The sequence below is a fragment of the Haemaphysalis longicornis genome, unplaced genomic scaffold, assembly GCF_048455015.1.
Source record: "Haemaphysalis longicornis isolate Haplotype H1 unplaced genomic scaffold, Haemaphysalis longicornis Haplotype H1 scaffold_5, whole genome shotgun sequence".
Taxonomy (NCBI): Eukaryota; Metazoa; Arthropoda; class Arachnida; order Ixodida; family Ixodidae; genus Haemaphysalis; species Haemaphysalis longicornis.
The window spans coordinates 100,797,868-100,819,909 of record NW_027526385.1 but is presented as its reverse complement, the minus strand read 5'-3'; the positions used below and the strand labels follow the sequence as shown (position 1 = coordinate 100,819,909).

Genomic DNA, 22,042 nt, shown 5'->3' with positions numbered 1-22,042 from the left:
ACATATTGAATATAAGATTCACTGTTATTGTGTACTGCAAAAATCAGTTCCTTTTGTCGGTGAAATTCCTTTTGTAATGGGAAAAAATGTGTGCTGCCATCCGCCTATGTGTCGGAGTTGCATGATTCATGCTGTGGCACAGAAGTTTTGACGTTACACCATGGCTATGCAGGGCCAAATGTCCTGTGTAAGCACTATAGGGTTCCTTAGTACACACTTTGGAATGTTGGGCGAACGGAATATTCGGAGATGACGATTATCATAGCCTCGAATTGAATAACAAGGACTGTTCTGTTCATATCCGGCACCGGTAATATTCACACACCCATACTCATATCCCCGAAATGTACCGCGAAAGCGCAATGTCATTGTGAGGATAACAGCAGGATTGTCTAACATTTTGCGAGTAACGGTGCAATCACTGCATTTAGCATTTGTGCGGTGTTTCCAAAAAAAAAAGAAACAAGGCAGAGGGGTGTAGAGCCTTCATATTCTCTGCTTTCCGAGCTTTGTTGTCAATCACCTTGACTTGGAAGTGTATCTGTGGATGCACCGTCCAATTAGTGGCTCCCCCCCTTGCAATTCAACACTGCACTAGCCTTCTCCTCCTACACCGTAAGTGTCTAATAGACTGGTGTACGGGGGAACAAAGGGGAAATGACGGTCACACAGAGAGTAAGGTCGCAAGTTTGTACATCACCGCTGTTTTTCTCGACACCCTATGCAAATCAGTAGACACAAGCGTTGGGGGTGCCCCTAACAAGTCTTGTTGGCATGGTTTGCTAATGGGTTGCACTGAGCCCGAGGACACGGGTTTTTGATTCCCCGCCACGGATGGGGGCAGAAAGTGGGAACGCCTGTGGGTCGATATTTCTGTGCACGTTAAGTAACCCCAGGTGGTCGGAGTTAATCCGGAGCGCCTCCAGTGCAGTGCGCCTCAAAGCCCGGGTGTAGCTCTGCGTGGTAAAGCCCCCAAAATTGGAATTTTTTTTTAACCAGAGAAACTGCCTTTCCTTTTTGCGCAGCCTGGCTATTGGTGCGACCTTTGTATCACATGTCTGTCATATCCTGCATAAGCCGCATGTCCTACTTGTCCTTGAACTAGCCAGGGCTTGTTGTCAAAATGTAAATTTATGAAACTCTACACGGGCTCTTTGTGTGTTAGTAGCTTTGAAAAATGGCGACTTTGTGAGTTAATGAGGACACAGAATAGTGAAGGGACAAGAGGTCATCCTGTCTCCTCTTTTTTTTTTTTTTTTCCTCTTTTCCCTGTTGTTTGTTGGAACTTTCACTTTTTTTGTGAACCCACAAGGCAGCTGCAAGAACTCAAAGGGGTCGAGAAGACAAAATCCACAGTCGAACGTCGTTATAGCAAACACTGGTATAGCAAACTAAATACGAAGTTTGTTTGGTCACGCTTCATTTCAATGACACCTGTTCTTTCTATAATGAAACCGAAACCTCGAGAGCCGTGCCATATCAGCTATAGTGGAGAAATATTTGGTTCCCGCGAGGCTCAAAACTCCATGGCTAGCATAGTAAAAGCAAAATTAAAAAAAAAAAAGGTGGGACAAAACAACCCCATTTTTTTAGTTGCTTGAAGAACTGCTGAAGTAGAAAACGTCCTTTATTGCGTGGGCACTGCGAAAAACTTGGTTCCACTCAGACTGTGAAAAGCTCCCAGGCGAAGACCATGTCCTCCTCCAAGTAAATAAGAACGCAGGCCTGTTTTGCCGAACGAACTTTGCTCTGCTGCAATTTCACGTTCTTGCATTCCGGTCTGTTTAGTTTGAAATGCCGCAAGGAGACTGATAAGGACTACCTCGTTTGCAGTGGGTTCGAAGCCTAGAACAATGCGGTTTTTATCTGGGATTGTTGCGCGAGCCAGATTGCCGACTTATAGAGCCGATTTTTACTTGTACGGTTACAACGAATATCGGATATAACGAACTAATTTGCTGCCCCGATACTGCTTCGTTAATGAGGTTCGTGTGTACTACTCTGCTTAGTTGGAAAGAACTAGAGTTTTGGTAACTCACTCAGCTCCATTTCAGCCACTGAAGAGGTTTTTCTTAACCAAAAAAATGGAAGATATATACCTATTGAAAAACGTTCCTTTCAAGCTGCAGCGACGTCGGTTTGGCCAGCGCTAAAAGCCATGGTTACCAGTGCGTTAACTTTCATGTCAGTATTCAAGTGATGCGATCAAAGGAAACCAGGGGCCCCATTGCAGTCACCCAGTCTTGCTTCTTAGTGACGGGGCAGTTTGGTGGCCGCCAATCACACAAGCAATTGCCCCCGTGAAAATGGAAAGAGCACTTCTAGCAAGAAATCGTAATTTCTGGCTTCATTTCTGACTTGATTATTAGATTCTAGCTGGAATCAACAGCTTCTGACTAGAAAATTCTTAGTCTAGCTGGAGAGGATCATTTCTAGCTTGCGGCGTTTTTTTTTTTCTTCTAGCTGGACTGACAAATGCTAGCTGGAAGTAAATCTCAATCCAGCTAGAAATGAACTAGAAACTGCATTTCTAGCTAGAAATCCTGCTATTTCTTGCTGGAATATTTCTAGCCAGAGGAAATTTCTGGTTCAATAATCCAGCTAGAAAAAAACATTTTAATCTGGGAAGATTCTCTGAGGTCGCAGAGAAACTCGCCTGAAAGTGGCCAGGGAGTCGCTGCTGTTAAAAGAGTAGGAGTAAAAGTTTCTTGGCATAACTTCCATACAGCTGAGAGCCAGAGACAGCCAAAAGGCAGGAGCCCATACACCAGAGTGCTGGCCGCCTCCTCAGCTGTACGTTAATAACATGAAGGACATGTGAAAACGATTATGATAATATATATACAGATGAGGGGAGTTATAGTTATATGTACAGTAGTGCAGTAGTATATACGGGTGAGGGGAGGTGAAGTGGTCACACATCTCTGTACCGCACCAAGTCTTTGAATTCTCCGACACTTTGGGCCCTCCTAGTGTTGAATACGTTTCCCTTAAAATATGTCAGTCATCTGTTTGAAGTTTGTGGTAAAATTTTTGTCATTGTCATCGGGACAAAGGAATCTCCTTAAACGAACGAAACTTGCATTTTGTCTTAAATGGCCCTTCAATGTGCCTCCTTGTTCAGATACTGCGTAAATGGTGCACGTCGCAGTTTCATCATGAAGTGGACATGTTTGCCTGAAATCTTAGGTTGTCAGCACGTACGATGTTTAAAACAAATTTGTCACTTTCTATCTCATTCTCATTGCTCCGAGCTGTCGAAACTCTACGATTTGAGGCTGTCAAGAACTTGTCATTTAGTTTTTTGTTGCCAGTTTAAAGTTATGTGCATTTGATTTGAAAGTTTGGAACTTGATTGTGCGGTATTTTCATCCCCAAACAGTTTCCCAACGCGATCGTTGACATCTACGAGGGCCTGCCCGTTCCATTTGGCCTGGTCCGGTTTGGTGTGGCCCCGGACCACCCTGAAGTGAAGGTGGGCATGTTCGTTGATTTCTCTTCTTGCCTCGGGGAGCTGGAGCAGAATTCTGTCGTGCTTCAAATGAAATTAATCTGCTAGTCTAGTTTACTCCCCCTTTTCATCTGTCACTCACGAGTTGACTCGTAAAAACCTGGTAAGTTGACCAACTATTGAGGGTTAATCTTTGAGATTCGTTTTAAAAGAAAAGATCCTTAAATTTCAAACTCCGAAAAAAAGCGTGGAATAGAGACAGCGCAAAATAAGGTCACGAGATAGTGCACCATCCTGTGTCATTCTGCGTCGTTGCCTTCCTAAAATGTATCACCAACTCGCCATGGTTTGAATTTTACTAAGTCTCTATGTTTCAAGAACTTGCATTGTGAGGTTCAGAAAATAGGCAGTGCAAAAAAGGTTTGAAGTTGCACTAGCTGGGGGTCTTGCACCAGGAAAGGGAAACAGCAGTTGGAAAAGGTTCAATGCAGGGCTCTTCAAAAGGGCGATGGCTACTGAGTAGAATGAGTTTTCGGGAAGGGGGGCGGTACTCCCCAAAGGGCTCATTAAGTGGTATGGACGTGGCCAGAAAGTGCAATAGGAGGTCAACAGAAGGTCCAACTAGGCTTTCGCTTTCACATTGTTAGAAACTTCTAAGCATCCCCCCAAACTTTTTAATGTTATGCGTATCTTTGCGTGCAACTGTAAACTCAGTAGAGCTCTGTGAACCAGAGCCTGGAAGAAGAGCCCAATTTTTATGGGTTTGAAAAATCTTTTAAATGTCGTTTGAAGGTTCTGCAATTTTGTTGAAAATCACTTGGTTTGTTTGCCAGGGCAATTTCGCATGCCATATAAAAAGTGTGTACTTTTTAATGTACTTTGTGACTTCAGAATTCTGCTTTTATGCTTTTGTTGCTGCCATGAACTGTTTGTCTCCTGAACAAGAACCTGGCTTGTCCAACGACTCTGCCCAGTCTGCACGCATTTCCAAAAAAATGTTTTTATCTCTACAGGTGTTACGTAAGCCAACACATGCCCTCCTAAGAAATGGTGCGTTTTTTAAATCCCTGTAACAAGTTGTTCTAAACAAGTACAAAAATGAGGATATTCTCTATGCGCAACTTATTGTTCTTGAAATAACAGCGCTTGGGCGCAACTTGTGAGAAATATTTTGATGACTTAGAAAGGACACTAAAGTGTACAAACGAGTTTGCCTCTATTGATAGAAAACAGTGTCGTGAATGCAAGTATACCACTCAGAGCAACTGCAGTTACTTATTAACACGCAAAATGCCAAAAGTGTCAGAACAACTATCATCCCCACCCCCTGCATTCACTTTTCCGCACCACGATTTGTGATCTCGCCAATCCTGAATGTCGAAGGCCGAATCGGTGCAGCTTGCCTAAGCTTTTTTCGTGTTTTAGAACTTAGCCTGGCTTTCAGAAAGTTTTTTTGTTTGTTTGTTTCAATTCAAGTGTTTATTGGCGGTGAGCGCGAACACAGGCGGCGCTGCGAAGCGCGCCTCCGTGACGTCAGCTTAGGGTTTCTCGCATTTGTCGTCTGCTTCACTCAGGATCGCTCTCCCTGCTGTTTCTTTGCGCTCGGTCAACGTCTGATGCTTGTCCGCACCAGAATTGGCATGTGGGTAACTTTTTATCATAATAATAGGCTTAAAATCGCATACACTAGCTCATGGTGTCAATTAAAGTATAGTTTTGGATACCGCTACGGGAGAAACATTGCCGGCGCCACCCCATTCCTTGCGAAGCCGGTTCTGTGCGGAGCGCAAAGAGTGGGAGCTAGGCGTCAGCTTCTCATGTAAGCATTCGAACAAAAGGAACAGTCAGCTGATAATAACCGATAACAGCGAAAATGGAAGACCAAAACAAAGTCTAGGCCTTCAGGGCTGTCGGCTTTGGCAGAAGGCATCACGATTCCCGGTAATCATATGTAAGGTAAAACAGTTTTTGCAACCTTGCCGAACGCTCGAACGCGTTTTGTCACATCACTCTACGTTGTCAAGGCATGAAAGTTTGCCGACATGCACTATAGACTGCAAAAACTGTAGGTTGAGTTCCAAATAACCCAGTGTGTATATACGCGCGTGCTGATTCTATACCAGGCATCTAACCAGTATGGAGGTTAATTGAGCAAAACGAGTCACGTCTTCGTTAAATTTATAGTAACACATATATGTTTGTTAAGACCTGGAGGGCTATTTCGGAAAATTTTGCACAGCCATATCTTCCCGATATTCGGATATGCGTTATAGGAAAACTGCACTCAAGAGGAGGAGGAGGAGTGAGGGGAGGAGGGGAAAACTTTGTTTAACAATTAAATCGATCTGGTTAGTGGGCCGGGTCCTCAGTCCAGTACAAGAGAGTAAAAGTAATTTTCCTCAAATCATAGAACTCCATCCCGAGTAGAATAGGATTTGTTCTTCGCGCCTGGAAGGGTTTAAAAGCAATGAAGAGCTACTTGGAATTCTTCTTCGGTTTCGAGTCTTGTAATATCTGCAGGTATACTATTTATTACGTTAGTTAGCGAGTATATCATGCCTTCAACACCGTAATCATGTCATCATTGTTCAAGTTGAGAGTCAGTTCGTTATGATAACGATATAATTACGATAGAAATTCGGAGCACAAAAGCCGCCTTCGAGTATTGTGGACCACGTTGTTTAGGGCGCGATCGCGGTGGCGTAGCACAAACCTTCTCATTGTATTTGCATGTGAATAAACAAAGCACGCTGTGGATATGTACCTTCTTGCACGCAGCCGTAATGAAAGCCAATTTGTGAAGAAGGGAATGTATGCCATACAAAATGAAGGAAATATCCACACGACCTTTGTGAGGCTCCCAAATATCCCCAAACTTCCTAATAAAAGTTAGTGACGGCGCAGAAAAATTAATGCGTTGGGCCGAAAAAAAAAAGCAAGAAACATGAATTCGATAAAAGACAACAACGAAAGAAACAAAAGAAAGCCCTGCTGTGCGACGAGCGTGTAGAGGCCGCTGCTTGGTACGTAGTATTAGGCTGTTGAGTCTTCATAGGAGCATCTCAAAAATACTGCAGGGAAGCCTACGCATTTTGAATACTTATCGAGAAGCTCTGATCGCTGATCCTCGCGAATAAGCAAGAAAGGACGAGTTACACACGATCTTCTGACCGATACTCTGAAGAAAGTTGTTCTCTATCTCTTCGTGTGTTGCAAACTTGGGGGGGATACAGCTTCAAATTATTCAGATGCGTCAGAAGCTGGCAAAATAACTGAGTCACTAGAAATACGCTTTTTAACGTACTACAGCAACGAAGCTGGCGATTTCTAGCCCAGGCACTGTTGCCCCTCACAAGCGGAGTGTAGCAGACGACAGCGGCGCGAATCCCTAAGCCGACGTCAGAGCCAGGGGGCGCCACTCAAAGATCTCACCGCCAATTGCAGGGAATTGTTTAGGCACGCAGCACCAATTTATGCTTCAACATTCAAGGATCATGATGCACAAATTGTGGTGTGGAATAGTGAATGCAAGGGGGAGGGGGCTTACCTGTTCTTATGCTTCTGGCATTTTCCGTGTTTATAAGCAAGTGCTGTTGCCGTGAGTAGTAGAGAGTTCAATCTCATTATAAGAAACATGGATGTATGAGAATCTGGTATGAGAGACACTCTTCACCCACATGGTTGGCTGCCCTATCTTTCACATTAAATTGATTTCTTTTATAACAGACATTGGATGTAAAAGATAGTTGCCTATGAAGGACAAGTTATCCCTGAATTTCGATCAGCAGCCTCGCTTGTAACTTTAGATGCAGTGCCACCAGTCACTAACTGCAGTTGCTTTCCTTGTGGAAACAAAGGGGGACGACAGACGCCCACACTTGCTATTTATTATAACTTCAGCAAACACAGAGTGGTTCAGTCAGCTATGAAGCGATGACAAGAAGTCCTGCCAATGGAAATGCAACGTACAGAAGTGGTCAAAGCTTACCGCCTTGCATTGGAACGCGGCCGCTCATGCGGGCTCTCCCGCTCGCGTAGCTCCCAATCAAGAAGCATCGCAGATGTTGAGTCCTGCAAGCGTAATGAATAGCCTGAGCACACAGCGGAAGAAGCTGTGCGCTCTGGCTACTCATCAGGCTTGCGAACTCGACATCTACAATTCATCTTCCGCAAACAGTGAAAGGAGAGAAAGCTTGTAGAATCGGTTGTAAAAAACAGTGTAAATACAGTCATGAAACAAACAAAGATTCAGAACTACTATTCCATAAATTCTGGGGGCCAAACATAAATTAGAGTGAATCTTTTTGCGACATGCTGTGGTGTTCTTTTGAGCTTATTTTAGTCGTGGGGTGCCCACATTGAACAAGGGGTTGGATCAGATAGTGAAAACATGGTTCCCTGCTTATGAGAGACCTTTTGTATAAGAGACAGAAACTGCTCCCCGGTACGAGTCGCTTACAAAGGGGTTCAACTGTATTTGCTTTCTCTTCACTGTTTTCTACCGATAAAAGCAAACTTGTTTCTACACCCTATTGTCCCATTAAGGGTGTTTGATCAATATGCATCCTCTGAATGCTTTTTATGGCTCCAGAATGGGATCCACAATGTGTATCCTTTGAATGTGGAAGCAATCTGTGACCCTCTGCTTTGCATGGCCCCAGAATGTCATCAACACCTTCACCAACATTGCCAAGAACCCCCGGTGCAACCTGTACGGCAATGTCCGGCTCGGTACAGACGTCACCCTGGAAGACTTGAGGAAGGTGTACCACGCTGTCGTCTTGGTGAGTCCTTTCTCCTGGGCACAGCTGATGCGCTGTTCAGGCTAGTAATGTCTGTTCCTTACATCAAAGTCAGGCATTTATGTTCGTGTGGTTGTGACAACACTATTTACTGAAAAAAAAAAAGTTTATTTCTTCTTGTGGATTCCCCATAGATGGCATGATGCACAGATGTTCAGGCTCTTGAAACAGTTGCATAAACAGCCATGTCAGATCCTAATTCCTGTGCAGTGCATTTTGCTTCAGTTCCTATTCATGCTCCTCTTTTGTTCTTATTTCAGACGTATGGAGCTGATCAAGAGAGGAGCCTTGGTGTTCCTGGAGAGGTAAGGCCTCGCAGAATGTGCGGCTGCCCTGAGTCTGTGATCTTATGTAAGGCGTGATGTTGGACATGTTTCTGGCAGTGCTAATGAGATCCTTGGTTGTGTTCGTCATAGCCTTTGATCTGCTACTGTCTCCCTAAAACTTTAGCTTTACAAATCATGAGGCTGGTCAAAATTTGAAGTGTGCATGTTCCTTCGTGCATCCCATTATATCTTGCCAGTTATTCGTGTTACACGCATGTTATTCAGTTACTCATGTTACTAGCTATCCTTGCACCAAAAGGGGGCCCTTTCATAAAATATGTCATGCTAACCGACTTCTCAAAGAGGTGTATCTTTGCAAAATCATTGTTGCTTTAGAAGTAAAAATTCCTTCATGCAGTAATGTTCTTTTTCTCTGATTATTTGTGCCACATACTAACAGAGAATGGAACGGCCTCCTCCCCTTTATCTCTGCACTCATCGATTCTGTGTCTTCCAGAAAGCCCAGCACTGATTAGTTTTGGTAATCCACTCCTTCTAGTAATGCCGTCAGGTTGCTGAGTTTGCACTATCAGTGAGAGAAAAAGCCTCAGTAAGGTAAGGAATTGGGCTAGTTGGTTTTGCATGTTCGTAAACTGCGCCTGAGGCTACTAAGGACACACTTTTTTTAAAGGGGCCCTGAAAGGCATTTTGAGCACACTAAATGAAGTAGCGCAATCGTTAGATTGGGTCGTCAAGGTCATCTGGGCCAAGTATTACTCTTTTACGCGCAGCGGAAAGCTCACACTTTTGTTCCAAAGTTTGTCGCTTTTTTCTCACCCTTTCCTTCGTGTTTTTGGACGCCGCCATCTTCACATGTCTACATCATCGATTCCCAGATGTTCGTCATGAGCTAGACATCCTGCTATTGGGCGGCTTTTTCACGCACTTCCGGCAAAGAGATGAGTCGTCTGCTCAGCGTCGACTCGCCGGCTGATCTGCCAGGGGAGTGTCGGAGTGCTTGAACATTTTACGACAAACGAAACAAGTGTAAACGAACGCTTAACCGTTCGTATTGAATGCAACACGGCCATAACACGACATGGATATTCTCTTACCGGAGTACGTTCCCTAAAGAAAGCGTTGAAGCCCCGTGGCACTTCTTTCGTGCAATCGCAGAGAACGCCCGGAGCCGAATGCCCGGGTTTGACGGATACATTTTTTTCCACTTCAAAACAATCCAGAGATGCGTTTCGAACGAACACAACGTCACAACATGTGTTGCAAGTCTGAACCACGATTGACAGACGATGGGTTGCCTCCTCCTGCCCATCGTAAATTCGGCACTCACCTCGCGCGCGGTTTGCGGGGACGAACAGCAAGCCACTTAACTCTGGCGCGCAAGCCGAGATGGCTTTTAGCCACACACACTGCATATACGCCATGCGAGGTTGAGTCGTACGTCGCTTGAGAAAGATAATCCAGACCATGGGAAGCACTATACACCCGCAGAAGCACAACGTCGCATTTCATCGCGAAACAAAGGCGTCCACAACACACACACCATCGCCTCCTGTAATGCCAAACGCATCTCACACTTCCTAATGAGAGTGAGTGGTACGCCTGCAGTGCCCACATGTCGCGAGGTGGGGCCCCAAGCTGAACCGGGATCACGCAACCGCGTAAGTGACTTCTGGGGCGGTTTGTGCCTTGTTGCCAAGGCAACCGATGTTTGAGATCGTCAAAGAAAGGCGCTTGCTCCAGCGCTAGAAAGCTCAGAGCCGAGCCGGAGCATGTTTTGCCAACGTTGCCGCTCTCCACCACGCGTCGCCCCAAGCTGAACTGGTCACATGATTGAAGCGTTTTGTGCACGGGTTCTGTAACGGTTTAAAATGTCTTTTTCACATGGCGCCGGCAGGAATTACCACCACCGCAAAATAAGACCCGGCACCAGCGGGGCCACATCTGATACGGCGCTTTTTGGATAAACAGTGCGCGGTGCATGAAAGGGACCGAGCGCACGATCCACTTCGAGCGGCTGCGAGTTCGCCGCCGATTAAAAGTCACGTGCTGCACTGCAGCAACGCACACCGCGAAAGGGCAAGGCCAGGCCACCGCACACATGCGGCCAGATTTTTCGTTCGCTTATCCATCCTTGAGCGGAGTGCGGAATTCATGGTGTCAACAAAACTTGCCCGTAGCAGACGGCAGTCGGAGGAGCGTAATGCGGAAGTACGTCACCGCTGACTAGCGCAGCATCATGGGAGGGAGTGCTAGCGCGCCGTCAACAGTTGAAAAGAGGAGGAAACGCGGCGCGACGATAATGCGCGGTTTTTGATTTACGATTTCTCAGCTAATACTCATTGCTTTAACAAAATTCTTGCGGGAGGAGATTGCTAATACATTGTCTTATTTGGTTACATGTACATCCATGCATCGGCGGAAGGTATTTCAGGACCCCTTTAAGGAAAACAAACGAATGACGTGGACAGCACGAGCATGTGCTGTCCATGTCGTTCGTTTGTTTTCCTTCAGAAAAGTTTGTCCTTAGTAACCTCAGGCGTAGTTTACGAACATGCAAAAGCCAATTTTATGAATAAAAAAAAATGTGTTGCCACCCCCTTGGAGAAAAATCTCGCAAACGGTGTCCTTGAATATAACTGTGCATGTGAGAATGACATCTGCACCCACCGCGGTGGCTCAGTGGCTAAGGCGTTGTGCTGCTGAGCCCAAGGACGTGGGCTAAACACCCGAAATCAATCAATCAATCAATCAATCGAGAATGACATCTGCAAGGGGTTCGAACGGTAGTGAAGCGCATGCATGTTGACTGCTATCACTGACCCCTTCGACAGGACCTGGGGAACGTGTTCAGTGCCCGCAAGTTTGTCGGCTGGTACAATGGCCACCCGGCTGACGTAGGAGTGTGTCCAGACCTGTCCGGTGAGACGGCGGTCGTCATTGGGCACGGCAACGTTGCCCTCGACGTCGCTCGGATCCTGCTGTCGCCTGTCGAGTCGTTGCAGGTGAGCCTTCCTCCCACGGGAAACATCAGAAATGACTTTAAAGGGACAGACAACCTTGACAGTGCATGTCCTCTGACTCGTATGAAGTCCAGAGTTTTATATAGTACAACAACCGCGGGGAATTTCTTAATAAATTGACGGAAATAGTTTTAATTTGCGACTAAAATTTCTGAAGTCTGAGAGCTTTATTTATGTGTTCAGAATGAACAGTGTTCAGTGTGTTGAGTATATGAACAGCTCTGTCAGGTTCAATGCATGGTTCTAAAATTGCAGGAAGAAATAGGAAAGACTACATTTTATTGTTCTCAAATATCTATTTTCCCCTTGGTACTACAGTTAGAAGTATGTTGCTGCGTGGCTCACAGCCATGGTGGCCACCCATTTGTTTTGTTGGCTTACTCATAATGCTGGTAGTCGTAGAGATCCTGCTTTCAAATGTTCTAGGGTGCTTTCAGCAAAAACGTTTGAGCACAAGGTGCTTGAAGTGATTCCCTTTCATTTGGGATAAAGAGCACGTATACTTCACAGAAATCAGTTGTCGGTCTCTCTAACTTTTGCATGGAGCTTGTTTTCCTGCACTTCACGAATGCCAGCAAAATTGTGAAAACTTATCCTCATGGACAGTTGGGACAAAGTATTGTTTAGAAAAAAATTCTTTTATGTGCTTCTCCTTACTGAGTGCCTGGTTTTGTTAACATAGACCAGCGCATATAGGCAAGCTTTAATGCATCCTTTAGTTGCTTTTGTTTCCACACGTTGGAGAGGTTCTTCACCTCAGTCAAGGTTTTCATCTGGGATGTCATATTTTGGGCTTGTTCAAAATGAATTTTCAGCTTTTTAATAACCATAGGTTGGCCGAAGAGTAGGCCGGTTGTTCTCTGGCAAAAAACGGGCAAGCTAATATTTGCCAGTTTATCAAAAAAGCTGCACAACAAAAAGTTGGCACAGAGGCTTGAGAAACAGCAGAGCTGGTGGCCCCTCTTCCTTCGTCAAAAAGACGTGTGTCACAAACTCGAGCGTACGACGTCTAAAGTATCGTCTAAAGGTGCGGACGCCAGAAATTGTCACCCGTTTCCTTAAATTAGTGTGCACTGTCAGAAGATATGGGGAGTCGACTCCAGAGAGCCAACAAACCCCACCGAATCCACAGGGCACAGGTGGCAAAGGGGGTGGCCATCTGATGTGCGGCTTTCGCCGACCAGAGCGGCAAGAATGAGCTAGAGCCTTGAACAAAAACAGCACAAAGATTTATATTTAGACAGGCAAGTTACAAACACAAGCACGAGGTAACGGATCGATAATTACAGGCAACTTAGATGGAATTCAAATACAAGAAACAGTCTAAAATTAGACAAAATGACACAAACAGGAGCGCTAACAAATGAATATTACTAAGCGGAGCAGTTAACTAAAAAGGAAAACGAACAGTTCGATGCTTATGAGAGACAGAGTCCCATCATATTCACCGACCGAGCCGGATGGTGCACCGCTGTCGGAGGCGATTCGGCTACCTGGGAAGCGTGGCTTCGTTGTAGGCCAGGCCGTCCGAGACGATCACGGTGATTCGAGGCCCGGGAGTACGTTGGAGTCCTCCAGGGCGCGGGTCGCCGATGGTGTGATGCACAAACTGACAGGTGCCGTTGTCACATCACGACTGCCAAACGTAGCTGGCTTGCTTAGGCGCGGCTTCTCTTTTTATAACCGTGCCGGTGCGGAGAGAGAGAGCACAACACACAACACGCCCGCCGCCGTCAGCGAATAACTTCCCTCTTCTCCCTTCTAGAATCATCGACGCTCTTTAGCACTGGCAAGGCCACCCGTGCCTCCTCGAGAGTGCTCGAAGCTTCGGTGTAAGTGGAGTGGCGGAGCTTTTTATTTTGGTATTTACTTGCTAGCGAGCTGGCGAGTGGTCGTGTTACGGCCCCTTCGCTCGCGAAAGTTCCAGCCTTGTCTCGGGCGAATAGAACCGAACTGAATGAATCGGACGACTGAAGAAGGGTTAGGCGCTGTACAATAAAATGAAAAATTTATACGATACTTTTAGACGTCGTACTCTCGAGTTTGTGACAACGTGGCTGTTGTAACTTGCATGGATTTTCAAGCTTTCCGCTGACAGTCCTCCATGACTGGCAGGCCCGGACCGTTCCGTCAGCAGGCTTTCACATCTCTCCTAAAGTGGACCACTTTAGCACGCGCCAGAACCGTCGCCAAAGTCCAAAGCCAGTGCCTGTGCTGTGAACCCATAAAGCTGCCGTGTGCCTGGAATGTGATGATAGCTAGCTTGGATGGAGACCAGTTTCGTCACACGGGAGAGCCATTTTTGATTCTGATCCCAGGAAGTGATCTTTTTTTTTTCTTTTCTTTTTTTTACCCCCTTCGATTGGCAGCACATGTTAATGTTCCCCACCGCTGCTAATCCTGTACCACTTGGGCCTTTGAGATGGTTCAGTGGTTAGGCTTTGCCAGTTTCACAGAGCAAAGGTCCTGGGTTCGATTCCCAGGACCTCGCTAGCCACATTTTTTTCTTGAGGCACGCACTCCCAACACCTGCTCATGGGCTCCTTGCCTCCTCGCCACTTTCCCCTACACTTTGAGATTTTTTGGCAGGACAGGCTGATAATACGTCCCAAACAGCGCCACTGTTAAAATTTTCTACAGTACTGTTCAGCTTTAATGCAGCTGGGTGATCATTTTTGGGCTGACTGTGCTTGCGCATACAATGTTGCGGCTTAAGTGCCACTAAAGTGGGACGAGTTTAATGCTCGGGAGAGTTTACAAGCAAGAAACACAGCGGTATGGTAAGTTTTGCAACACATCTCGTCAATGTGCTTTTTGTTGGTGGCGTAATGTGGCCCAGTATGAGTCATCCTCGCAACGAACATTGGAAAGGGTTTGGCCATAATTAACACTAATCCCAACATCGCACGAGATGGCCAGATGCCCCCGACGATTGACAGGAATTTTCTCTGTTTGCTGTACTAACAGGGGACGGACATTGTCGAGCCAGCCTTGGAAGCGCTCAGGAAGAGCTCGGTGAGGAAGGTAATCGTCGTGGGGCGAAGGGGGCCCCTGGAAGTGGCCTTCACCATCAAGGAGCTCCGGGAGATGACCAAGATCCCCAACGTGGACAGCATCTTCCGGCCCGAGGACTTCGCCGGAATTCGGGAGAAGCTAGACGGTACGATAGCAGCAAAAGTTGCTCGCAGCTTTTTTTCTTCTTGCTTCCTCGAGAGTGGTAGATATGTGAGGCAACATTTGCGAAGTCACGTCTGATGCCTCTGCAAAACATACGCAAGGCTAGTGTTTTTGTTTGCTGAACACTCTGGAAGTCATGCCTGTGATGTAACGTGGGTCTTGACTGGGACACTTTCAACAGAAACCAGCTTTCGTGCAACCCGATATAGCTTACTTGGTAGGCAGTGTTTTCACTGGGGTCATGCAGTTGTCTGAAGTGCTGCAAATGTCGATTGCACTCACTGTCATGTTCACAGTCCCCGTACGTGTGTCTGAAGTCGTGGCCGGGATTTTCTGCGAGCAGGATGAAATTTCTGTAGTGGTCAGTCTTTCAGCAAAGGTGCTGTATTGTGGAAATTACTATATGTAGAATGTGTGACTCAGGGTCACAGAATGCCTCTTCATTCAGCTGCACGAATTGTAACAACGTCTGCTGAAAAATAAAGTCTTCTTCTTCTTCTTCATTCCTCAGAAAAATAGTTGACATAATCTTTATTTGTTAACCTTGGTGCTTTACATTTAGTAAACTCTCGAAATTCTCATCTCAAGTACTGGCTTCACTGTAATGCATCGCACAACTCTCAGTAACGTTTCTGCAAACGCTGCTGAAGTTGTCATGATGGGAGTTGGTGGGAACTGAAACTAGCTTCGCTATGTCAGCTTTTTTTCTTCATTCTTTAGCTCTGCGCAGTTTCTGTGAGCCTCGAGTTCCTACAGTTCCCACAACTTCCCAGCAAACCATAAAACATCTTGTGGATGTCCATTCAATGTAACTTCCCTGATATCCAATGTGCAGAGGATATCCGTGAACACCCACGTTATGTCCACAGGATATTCAGGCGATGTCCCTATTGCCTCGGAATAGACATCCACAAATACTTTCGTCTGGATATCCACAGGATGTCCAGAAAATTCATGGAAACTTTCTGTGGACATTTCACAGATATCCGGACGACATCATGTAATGTCCATTTGATGCCATGTTGAGGCATTCTCAGGACCTTATACTATTATTATATAACTATTTATATATTATTATGAGTGACATGAAACCATCCCCATTTTTTATTGCAAAGAAAAATGGTATTTATTTCAAAATCATTTCAATATCCACCAGATGAACCTTGCTGGAAGTCCAAGGCCTAGAAAACATTTAAAAAAAGCACCAGTTAAACGCTTGTTAAATGGCTATTATTGAAACAGCTGCTTACACCATCTGCCTTTTGAAAGAGTGACAGGTTAAAAGAAAATTGCAATCAACCGGGCGGGTCAAATACTTTACATACAAATTCACCATCCACAGGCGTGCATATATGAATCGTTTCTTAACTGTGCAGCTAAAATGAGACATGAGAAAAACACAGCAAAGATTTCAGCAAATAATGTGATTCAACTTGAAGCCGTGAAAACTTAAGCAGAGAATAAATTTTAAATGTAATAAACCCACAAAAGAAGAAACAGGCCGGAAAAGCAACGGCAAATTTAGTCTCTAAAAAAATGCAAAAGAAGGCACGTGCTTGGATTCATGTTAACGTGTTCTGTAAATTTGCTTCTGAGAAGTTGGGCCACCAGTTGAAATCTTGCGTTTGATCCAGAAAGCTTGTTTCTTCAGCAGAAAGAGCGGCAGCAAACTTCGCAGCAGTGGCAGCAGAATATACATTTGAATAAAGGGAAAAGGAACGAAATGCTAGGTACCCTTCTTGGAATGGCAGAATCTGGAGAAAACGCTAGTTGTCCTGCAAGAAAATGTCGTATTTCTTGGTTAGCTTCAGCTTACTGCTGACATTATGATAGTTTCTTACCTGCTACTTGAGACGTTGATCAAGGGGCTGGGATGAAGTTTTTGTGATGTATTCACTGGCAGTCGATCTCAGAAGGAAAACTGGAAGAAAATACCAAGCAGTAATTTGGAGCCGCGAGTAGCATAACAATGGCAAAGAAGAAATACCTTGAACAGAGATTGATGGTAATTATTGAAGTAGAAGTATACGGCCGGGTCCTTGAAGTGAAGCCGATCGGTGATCTGAGAACCGTGTGGTGCAGCCGAAGACAGGAACCGAACACCATCCGAACACCAACCGTCGATTTCCCGTCTCTCGAGACGCGAATTCCTTCGAGCAGTCACAACAGCCGAGCAAAGAGCGAGTGAGCGACTGAAAAGCGCGGGAACCAGGGGAACCCAGCTCCCCGTCGGAGAGGGCGAGAATGTTTTCCTCCGGTCCTCCTCCTCCGCCGCCGCCGCCGCCGCTTTTGTCAGACGATACGCCAAGCAAGTACGGAGAAGCTGGGAGGGAGTATGCGGCGCGCTCGGGGGGATGGGGGGTGAATGCACGGCACTTGCTTCGCGCTCTCTCCATAGAGAAAGAAATACTAATTTTTTTATTTCTCTATGCTCTCTCCGAGACCCCGGCATACAACCCCCCCCCCCCTCCTCGCCCTTTTCATAGCAAGTGGGAAAAAACGCGGCCGAGCTTTCTCGCGCAAACCCTGCCGCAGCCCAAAACGAAGAATTTAACGCCACGCGCGCGCCTTCCCCCCGAGCACAGCTTTTGAAGCTCCTTTCATGGCGGCCGAGCTCGTGTGGGCCATTCAAAATGCAAAAAGGAAAAGTGCGCCCGGGGCTGACGGCATCACATACCAGGCTATCGGAAACGTAGCCGAGAGGCAGCGCTCGCGCCACCTTGACTTTGCAACTTCTACTGGTCTTTCGGCACCCTCCCTGCCATAGGCGTCAACTTCGTGGGGGCAACGGGGCGCGTGCCCCCACCGAGCTTCCCCGGTGGGGGCGTCGCCCCCACCGGGGAAGTTCGTGTGGAACTCTCTCCGTCCGGCCAGCCGGGGCCATCCTATTGATAGTTGGTGAAACCTGTAATGACCTCGCAGCTAGTGTCACTATACCGACCAGTACGCACCCGCTCTTTGCACGCTCTAAAGCGGTAACTACCCCTGACAACTGACATTTCTCCGGCGTTACAAGAGAAACATCGACGTCTCTCAGGCCCCTTCGACGCAGTGGCACAGGAAAACGCGTCTTTCAATACTCCCATACAAATTATCGGCATTTCTGCTGGCAAGACCGCAAAGGTGCGGCTCTCCGCCCGTTGTGCGCTTAATTAAATTTGCGACATCTCGGTTTTTCCAGAAAAACAATAAAAGCGTGAACGTCCTCCACACAACCCTGGCTGGGTGCATAAGCGGTCCCAGAGACTGTTTTTTTTTTTCTCTTTTTTTTTTTTTGGGGGGGGGGTGCGAATTTCGATACCGAAAAAAACAGTAAAAAAATACAGTAAAAACAGTAAAAAAGCAGTAAAGAAGAAATAAGAGGGCACTCGTCGTTATTATTCGATGCTCCGCCGCACGCAGGTGTAGCGGTCCCCTTTTCCGAAATCAGTTAGTGGCGAAGAGGCTTTATTAATGCACCTCTGAGGATCTTTGACTTGTTCCCAAGCCTGCGCCCCGCGCATAAACGTGACGTCAAAGGTCGCACCCCCACTACAAATCAGTCGATGGCCTAAAACCGTTCGTCGTGACGCACGCGGAACGTCCCGAAATGCCGCATGCTGACAGGACTCTCCAATACCCAAACGGCAAACGAACACGCACCCGTGATGCCTCGGAAGCTGCCGGCGAACTGTTCTCGGAATGCGTCCTGAGCCGTGCGCGCACGCACACACACGGTTCGTAGAAACGGTAAGGAAGCTGGAAAGGAGGCGGCCGGTGGGGAAGCGTGCGGCCTTCAATCCAGTGGGACACAGGGAAGCCGCAGTAACCCAACGATCCAGCCTCCACGCAGTGTAGGCATCGGCAAAGGCGGAAAATGGGGCCGGCCGGCTGTTCTGCGGACCCCCCAGCAACTAGTAAAGGAAGCGATTTCTTCGAAACAAGTGCACGTGGTTCGGCGGCCACGGTTGCAGCCTCGATAAAGAACCGCTCCCCTCCTTGCGCCACTTCTGCGGAGGAGGCGATAACCATGCCGGCGTGTGCGCGTATGCGGTGTAACCTTACGCGAGGGCTGCTAACCTCGCAACTACGAGGTTAGCGGCCCTCGTCTTAGAACTAAATTCATTTGAATTCAACAATGAGTACTTTCAGCAAGTTAGTGGAACCGCCATTGGAACCAAGATGGCACCAAGCTACGCCAACCTGTTTATGGGGAAGTTAGAGGCCACATTCCTGTCTGAACCCACTTAAAACCCCTCCTGTACAAAAGGTACATTGACGATATCTTTTTTATTTGGACCTACAACGAGGACGAGCTCCTCCACTTCATCGACTGTTACAATTCTGCACACCTGAACATCAATTTTACTCACACCTACTCTCAAGAGAGCATAAACTTCCTGGATGTGACCGTGTAAATTGAAGACGGTGAACTCACGACAAAGCTGTATCGGAAGCCAACGGATCGCCAGCAATATCTGCATTACCAAAGCGACCACCCACGTCACTGTAAAAATAGCATTCCTTATAGCCAGGCTCACCGTTTCAAACGAATCTGCTCAAAATCGGAAGATTTCACTACCAACGCCAAAAATTTAAAAACCATGCTGGAGGGGCAGGGGTACCCAGCGCGTGTAACTGATGACGCCATAAAAAAGGCCGAAGCACTCAACCGCGTGGACCTAATTGCGAACCGTCCCCCACAACGCGACTTACAACGAACAGACATATGCTTAACGTACAGCACCAACTTTCCTAACGTAAAAAACATCTTGAAGCGGCACTACAACATTCTCGAACAAAGTGAACGCCTCAAACGGGCGTTTCCGTCCGTTCCAGGCGTCGTCTACCGACGATCCCGGAACCTCAAAGACACACTCGTGAACGCAAGGACAAATTCATTGTCCGCGTATAATGAATGCCGGCCATGCCTGAAACCGCGGTGCCTTGTCTGCAAGACAATGCAACAGACAAGCACTGCTCAAAGCTCCAACTCAGAGTACTCTTTAAAAATTCGCGGGAACATGACGTGTGACACTTCCAATGTGATTTATTTGATTGAATGCAATGTGTGTCGAATGCAATATATAGGGCAAGCAGGGACCTCTTTCAGGCTCCGGTTCAATAATCACAAAGCGCACGCCAAAACGCGCCCGACCCTGCCCCTCTCCAGACACCTCAGCCTTCCAGATCATTCTTTCGATAAACTAAGCGTCACGCTCTTAGAGACGGGGTTCAGGTCAAACCGGGAACGTGAATCATACCTCATATACCGATTCAATATAATCAAAAAAGGTATAAATGAGGACCCAGGCACACTTGCAGCGATTAAAACATTGTCATCTACCTAACCGTATCAGTGGCGCTGTGTATGTAGCCGGAGCCGGACTCTCGAAATCACATGCACGTGAGCGTTTGTTCAGTGGATTTTTCCCACATTGCTGATGTCTCCGTTTTTGTTTTCATTTTTCTTCCTTCTCTCCATTTCCGCTCTTCGTGTTCACTCCTATCCTTTTCTCGTTTTTTTTAATTTTCTCTTTTCACATCAAATAAATCACATTTCAACGCTCATTTCCCTGTACTATGCATTTGTTCATAGCCACATCAACTACTGTATCGTGTCTTGGGGCCTTACTTATCATTCGCACCTCACCCCCCTTCAGCACATTCAAAACCACGCGGTTCGACTGATAACATCCAGCCAGTACAACGCGCATGTGCCCCCACTTTTTCGAAAACTTAACCTCTTTACCGTTGACAAACTCGTTCTGTATAACCTGGGAATATTTGCTTACCGTTTAACCAAAAGTTCGGAACACTTATACATAATCAATAGAAAGCAACTTACCAATCCTAACAACACACGGTTCTCACTTCAACACAACTATCTGCTTCCAAGAGTGCGCACAAACTATGGAAAACAAACGGTAGAATTCGCTGCTATAAAGAACTGGAACAGCCTCCCTCTTGAACTTAAAGATCTGTCGCCTATTTCTTCATTCAAGCACTCACTAAGGACATTTTTATCCCGCTAATTCATGTGGTCTGTTTTTTGCTGTGATTACTTAGAAAATTCATTATTACGCCTATGTTCTTCATGACCAACCTTTAAATCTGTTGCACTGTATAATTATGTATTCTGTCTTCGAAAATATTTCTTCGAAACACAAACGTATATTATTTTATTGGCCTTGTTTGTCGTATTTTTCACGTTATCTACTGTACGCGCGACTGCATTTTCTGTACCTTTTTAATATCACTTTTCGCATTTACTAACAAGAGGTCCCACTACAGTGTTCACTTTGAGACCTCTTTCTGTATATTGTGTTGTATGACATTCACCAGGATCGAATAAATAAACCTTGTTTCAAATATTGTGTTATAACTTTGGCAACCTTTTCTAAATCTCCATCACAATCTTACAATTAAGTAATGTTGCTTAGTGCCGGTGCTGTTTCAGCAATACCTTCTGTTTACCTTCTCCCCAAAACACGTGTTCAAAAATTGGTTGGGAGATTTGAACGTTCAATTGGATATGGCGCATAACACGGAAAATAAGCAATACAATTCTCTCGAGCGCACATATCTTTGCCGCTGTTATCACTATTCGCCCCCGCGGACTGGTTACATTTTTGACGGCTTGCAAATCTATTTTTCCCTCCCTTGCACCTACAGTCGTCTTCTAAGCCGGGCTACCGAACCACGGCCGCTGGATGAGAGCGCACGCAGTGCGCCTTTCATCCAGCGGCCGTGACCGAACCATCGGGGGTTTATTTTCTACGTTTTCCCCTCCATCCCGTTGAGCAGCTTGCGTTCTGGTTTGGCTGTTCTCCCCCCCCCCCCCCCCCCCCCCCCGCATCCCCCACTCAGCGGAGGGGAGACACCGACGACGCACGGGTTGTCGCTGAGCTGCAAAGTGGCAGCTCTTAACAAAGACCTGAAAACTCGGCCTAGCGCCCCGTTCTCGGAAGGCGTCCGTCCAGCGAGGGAACGGTGGAATGTTGGCAGACCGTTTCCTTCTGCACGACCACAAAACGTCCTTTAATTGTCTCAGCTCCGGGAAAGGGCCCATAAACGGGCTGTAAAATGCCTTGTTCGCACTTTCCGAACATATGGCAGGACACTCGCTTTCAATCAACGGAAACGCGATCCCTCCGAGCGTCTGGGCGTTTGCATGGTGACGGCTAGCGGCGGAAAATATATTGCCTTCTCTCCTTTGTTCTACAACCCCACTTTCGGGCGCTGTTGATCTTTTCGCGTTTCCGCCACCACTCGAATTCCTGTTCAGTGCTCTTTCGTCTCCCTTCCTTCCTTTTTTTTTTCAAC

The 22,042-nt window shown here is 46.5% G+C and overlaps 1 protein-coding gene and 1 long non-coding RNA gene across 3 annotated transcripts in view; one reads left to right on the top strand and one right to left on the bottom strand.

Moving 5' to 3' along the window:
• The window catches only part of Dare (NADPH:adrenodoxin oxidoreductase, mitochondrial), a 35,989-nt gene that overhangs the window by 1,858 nt on the left and 12,089 nt on the right, over positions 1–22,042 (top strand). For both annotated transcript variants that reach the window (XM_077671021.1, XM_077671020.1), the window contains exons 3-7: positions 3,383–3,475; positions 8,113–8,235; positions 8,514–8,558; positions 11,372–11,542; positions 14,528–14,720. In XM_077671021.1, the coding sequence (XP_077527147.1) occupies positions 3,383–3,475; positions 8,113–8,235; positions 8,514–8,558; positions 11,372–11,542; positions 14,528–14,720 (625 nt within the window). The remainder of the gene's footprint in view (positions 1–3,382; positions 3,476–8,112; positions 8,236–8,513; positions 8,559–11,371; positions 11,543–14,527; positions 14,721–22,042) is intronic.
• LOC144138636 (uncharacterized) lies at positions 16,282–16,888 on the bottom strand. Its single transcript, XR_013315919.1, has 3 exons — positions 16,725–16,888; positions 16,579–16,658; positions 16,282–16,512 (listed from the first exon to the last, which is right to left on the bottom strand). It is a non-coding gene; the product is annotated as an uncharacterized LOC144138636 (long non-coding RNA).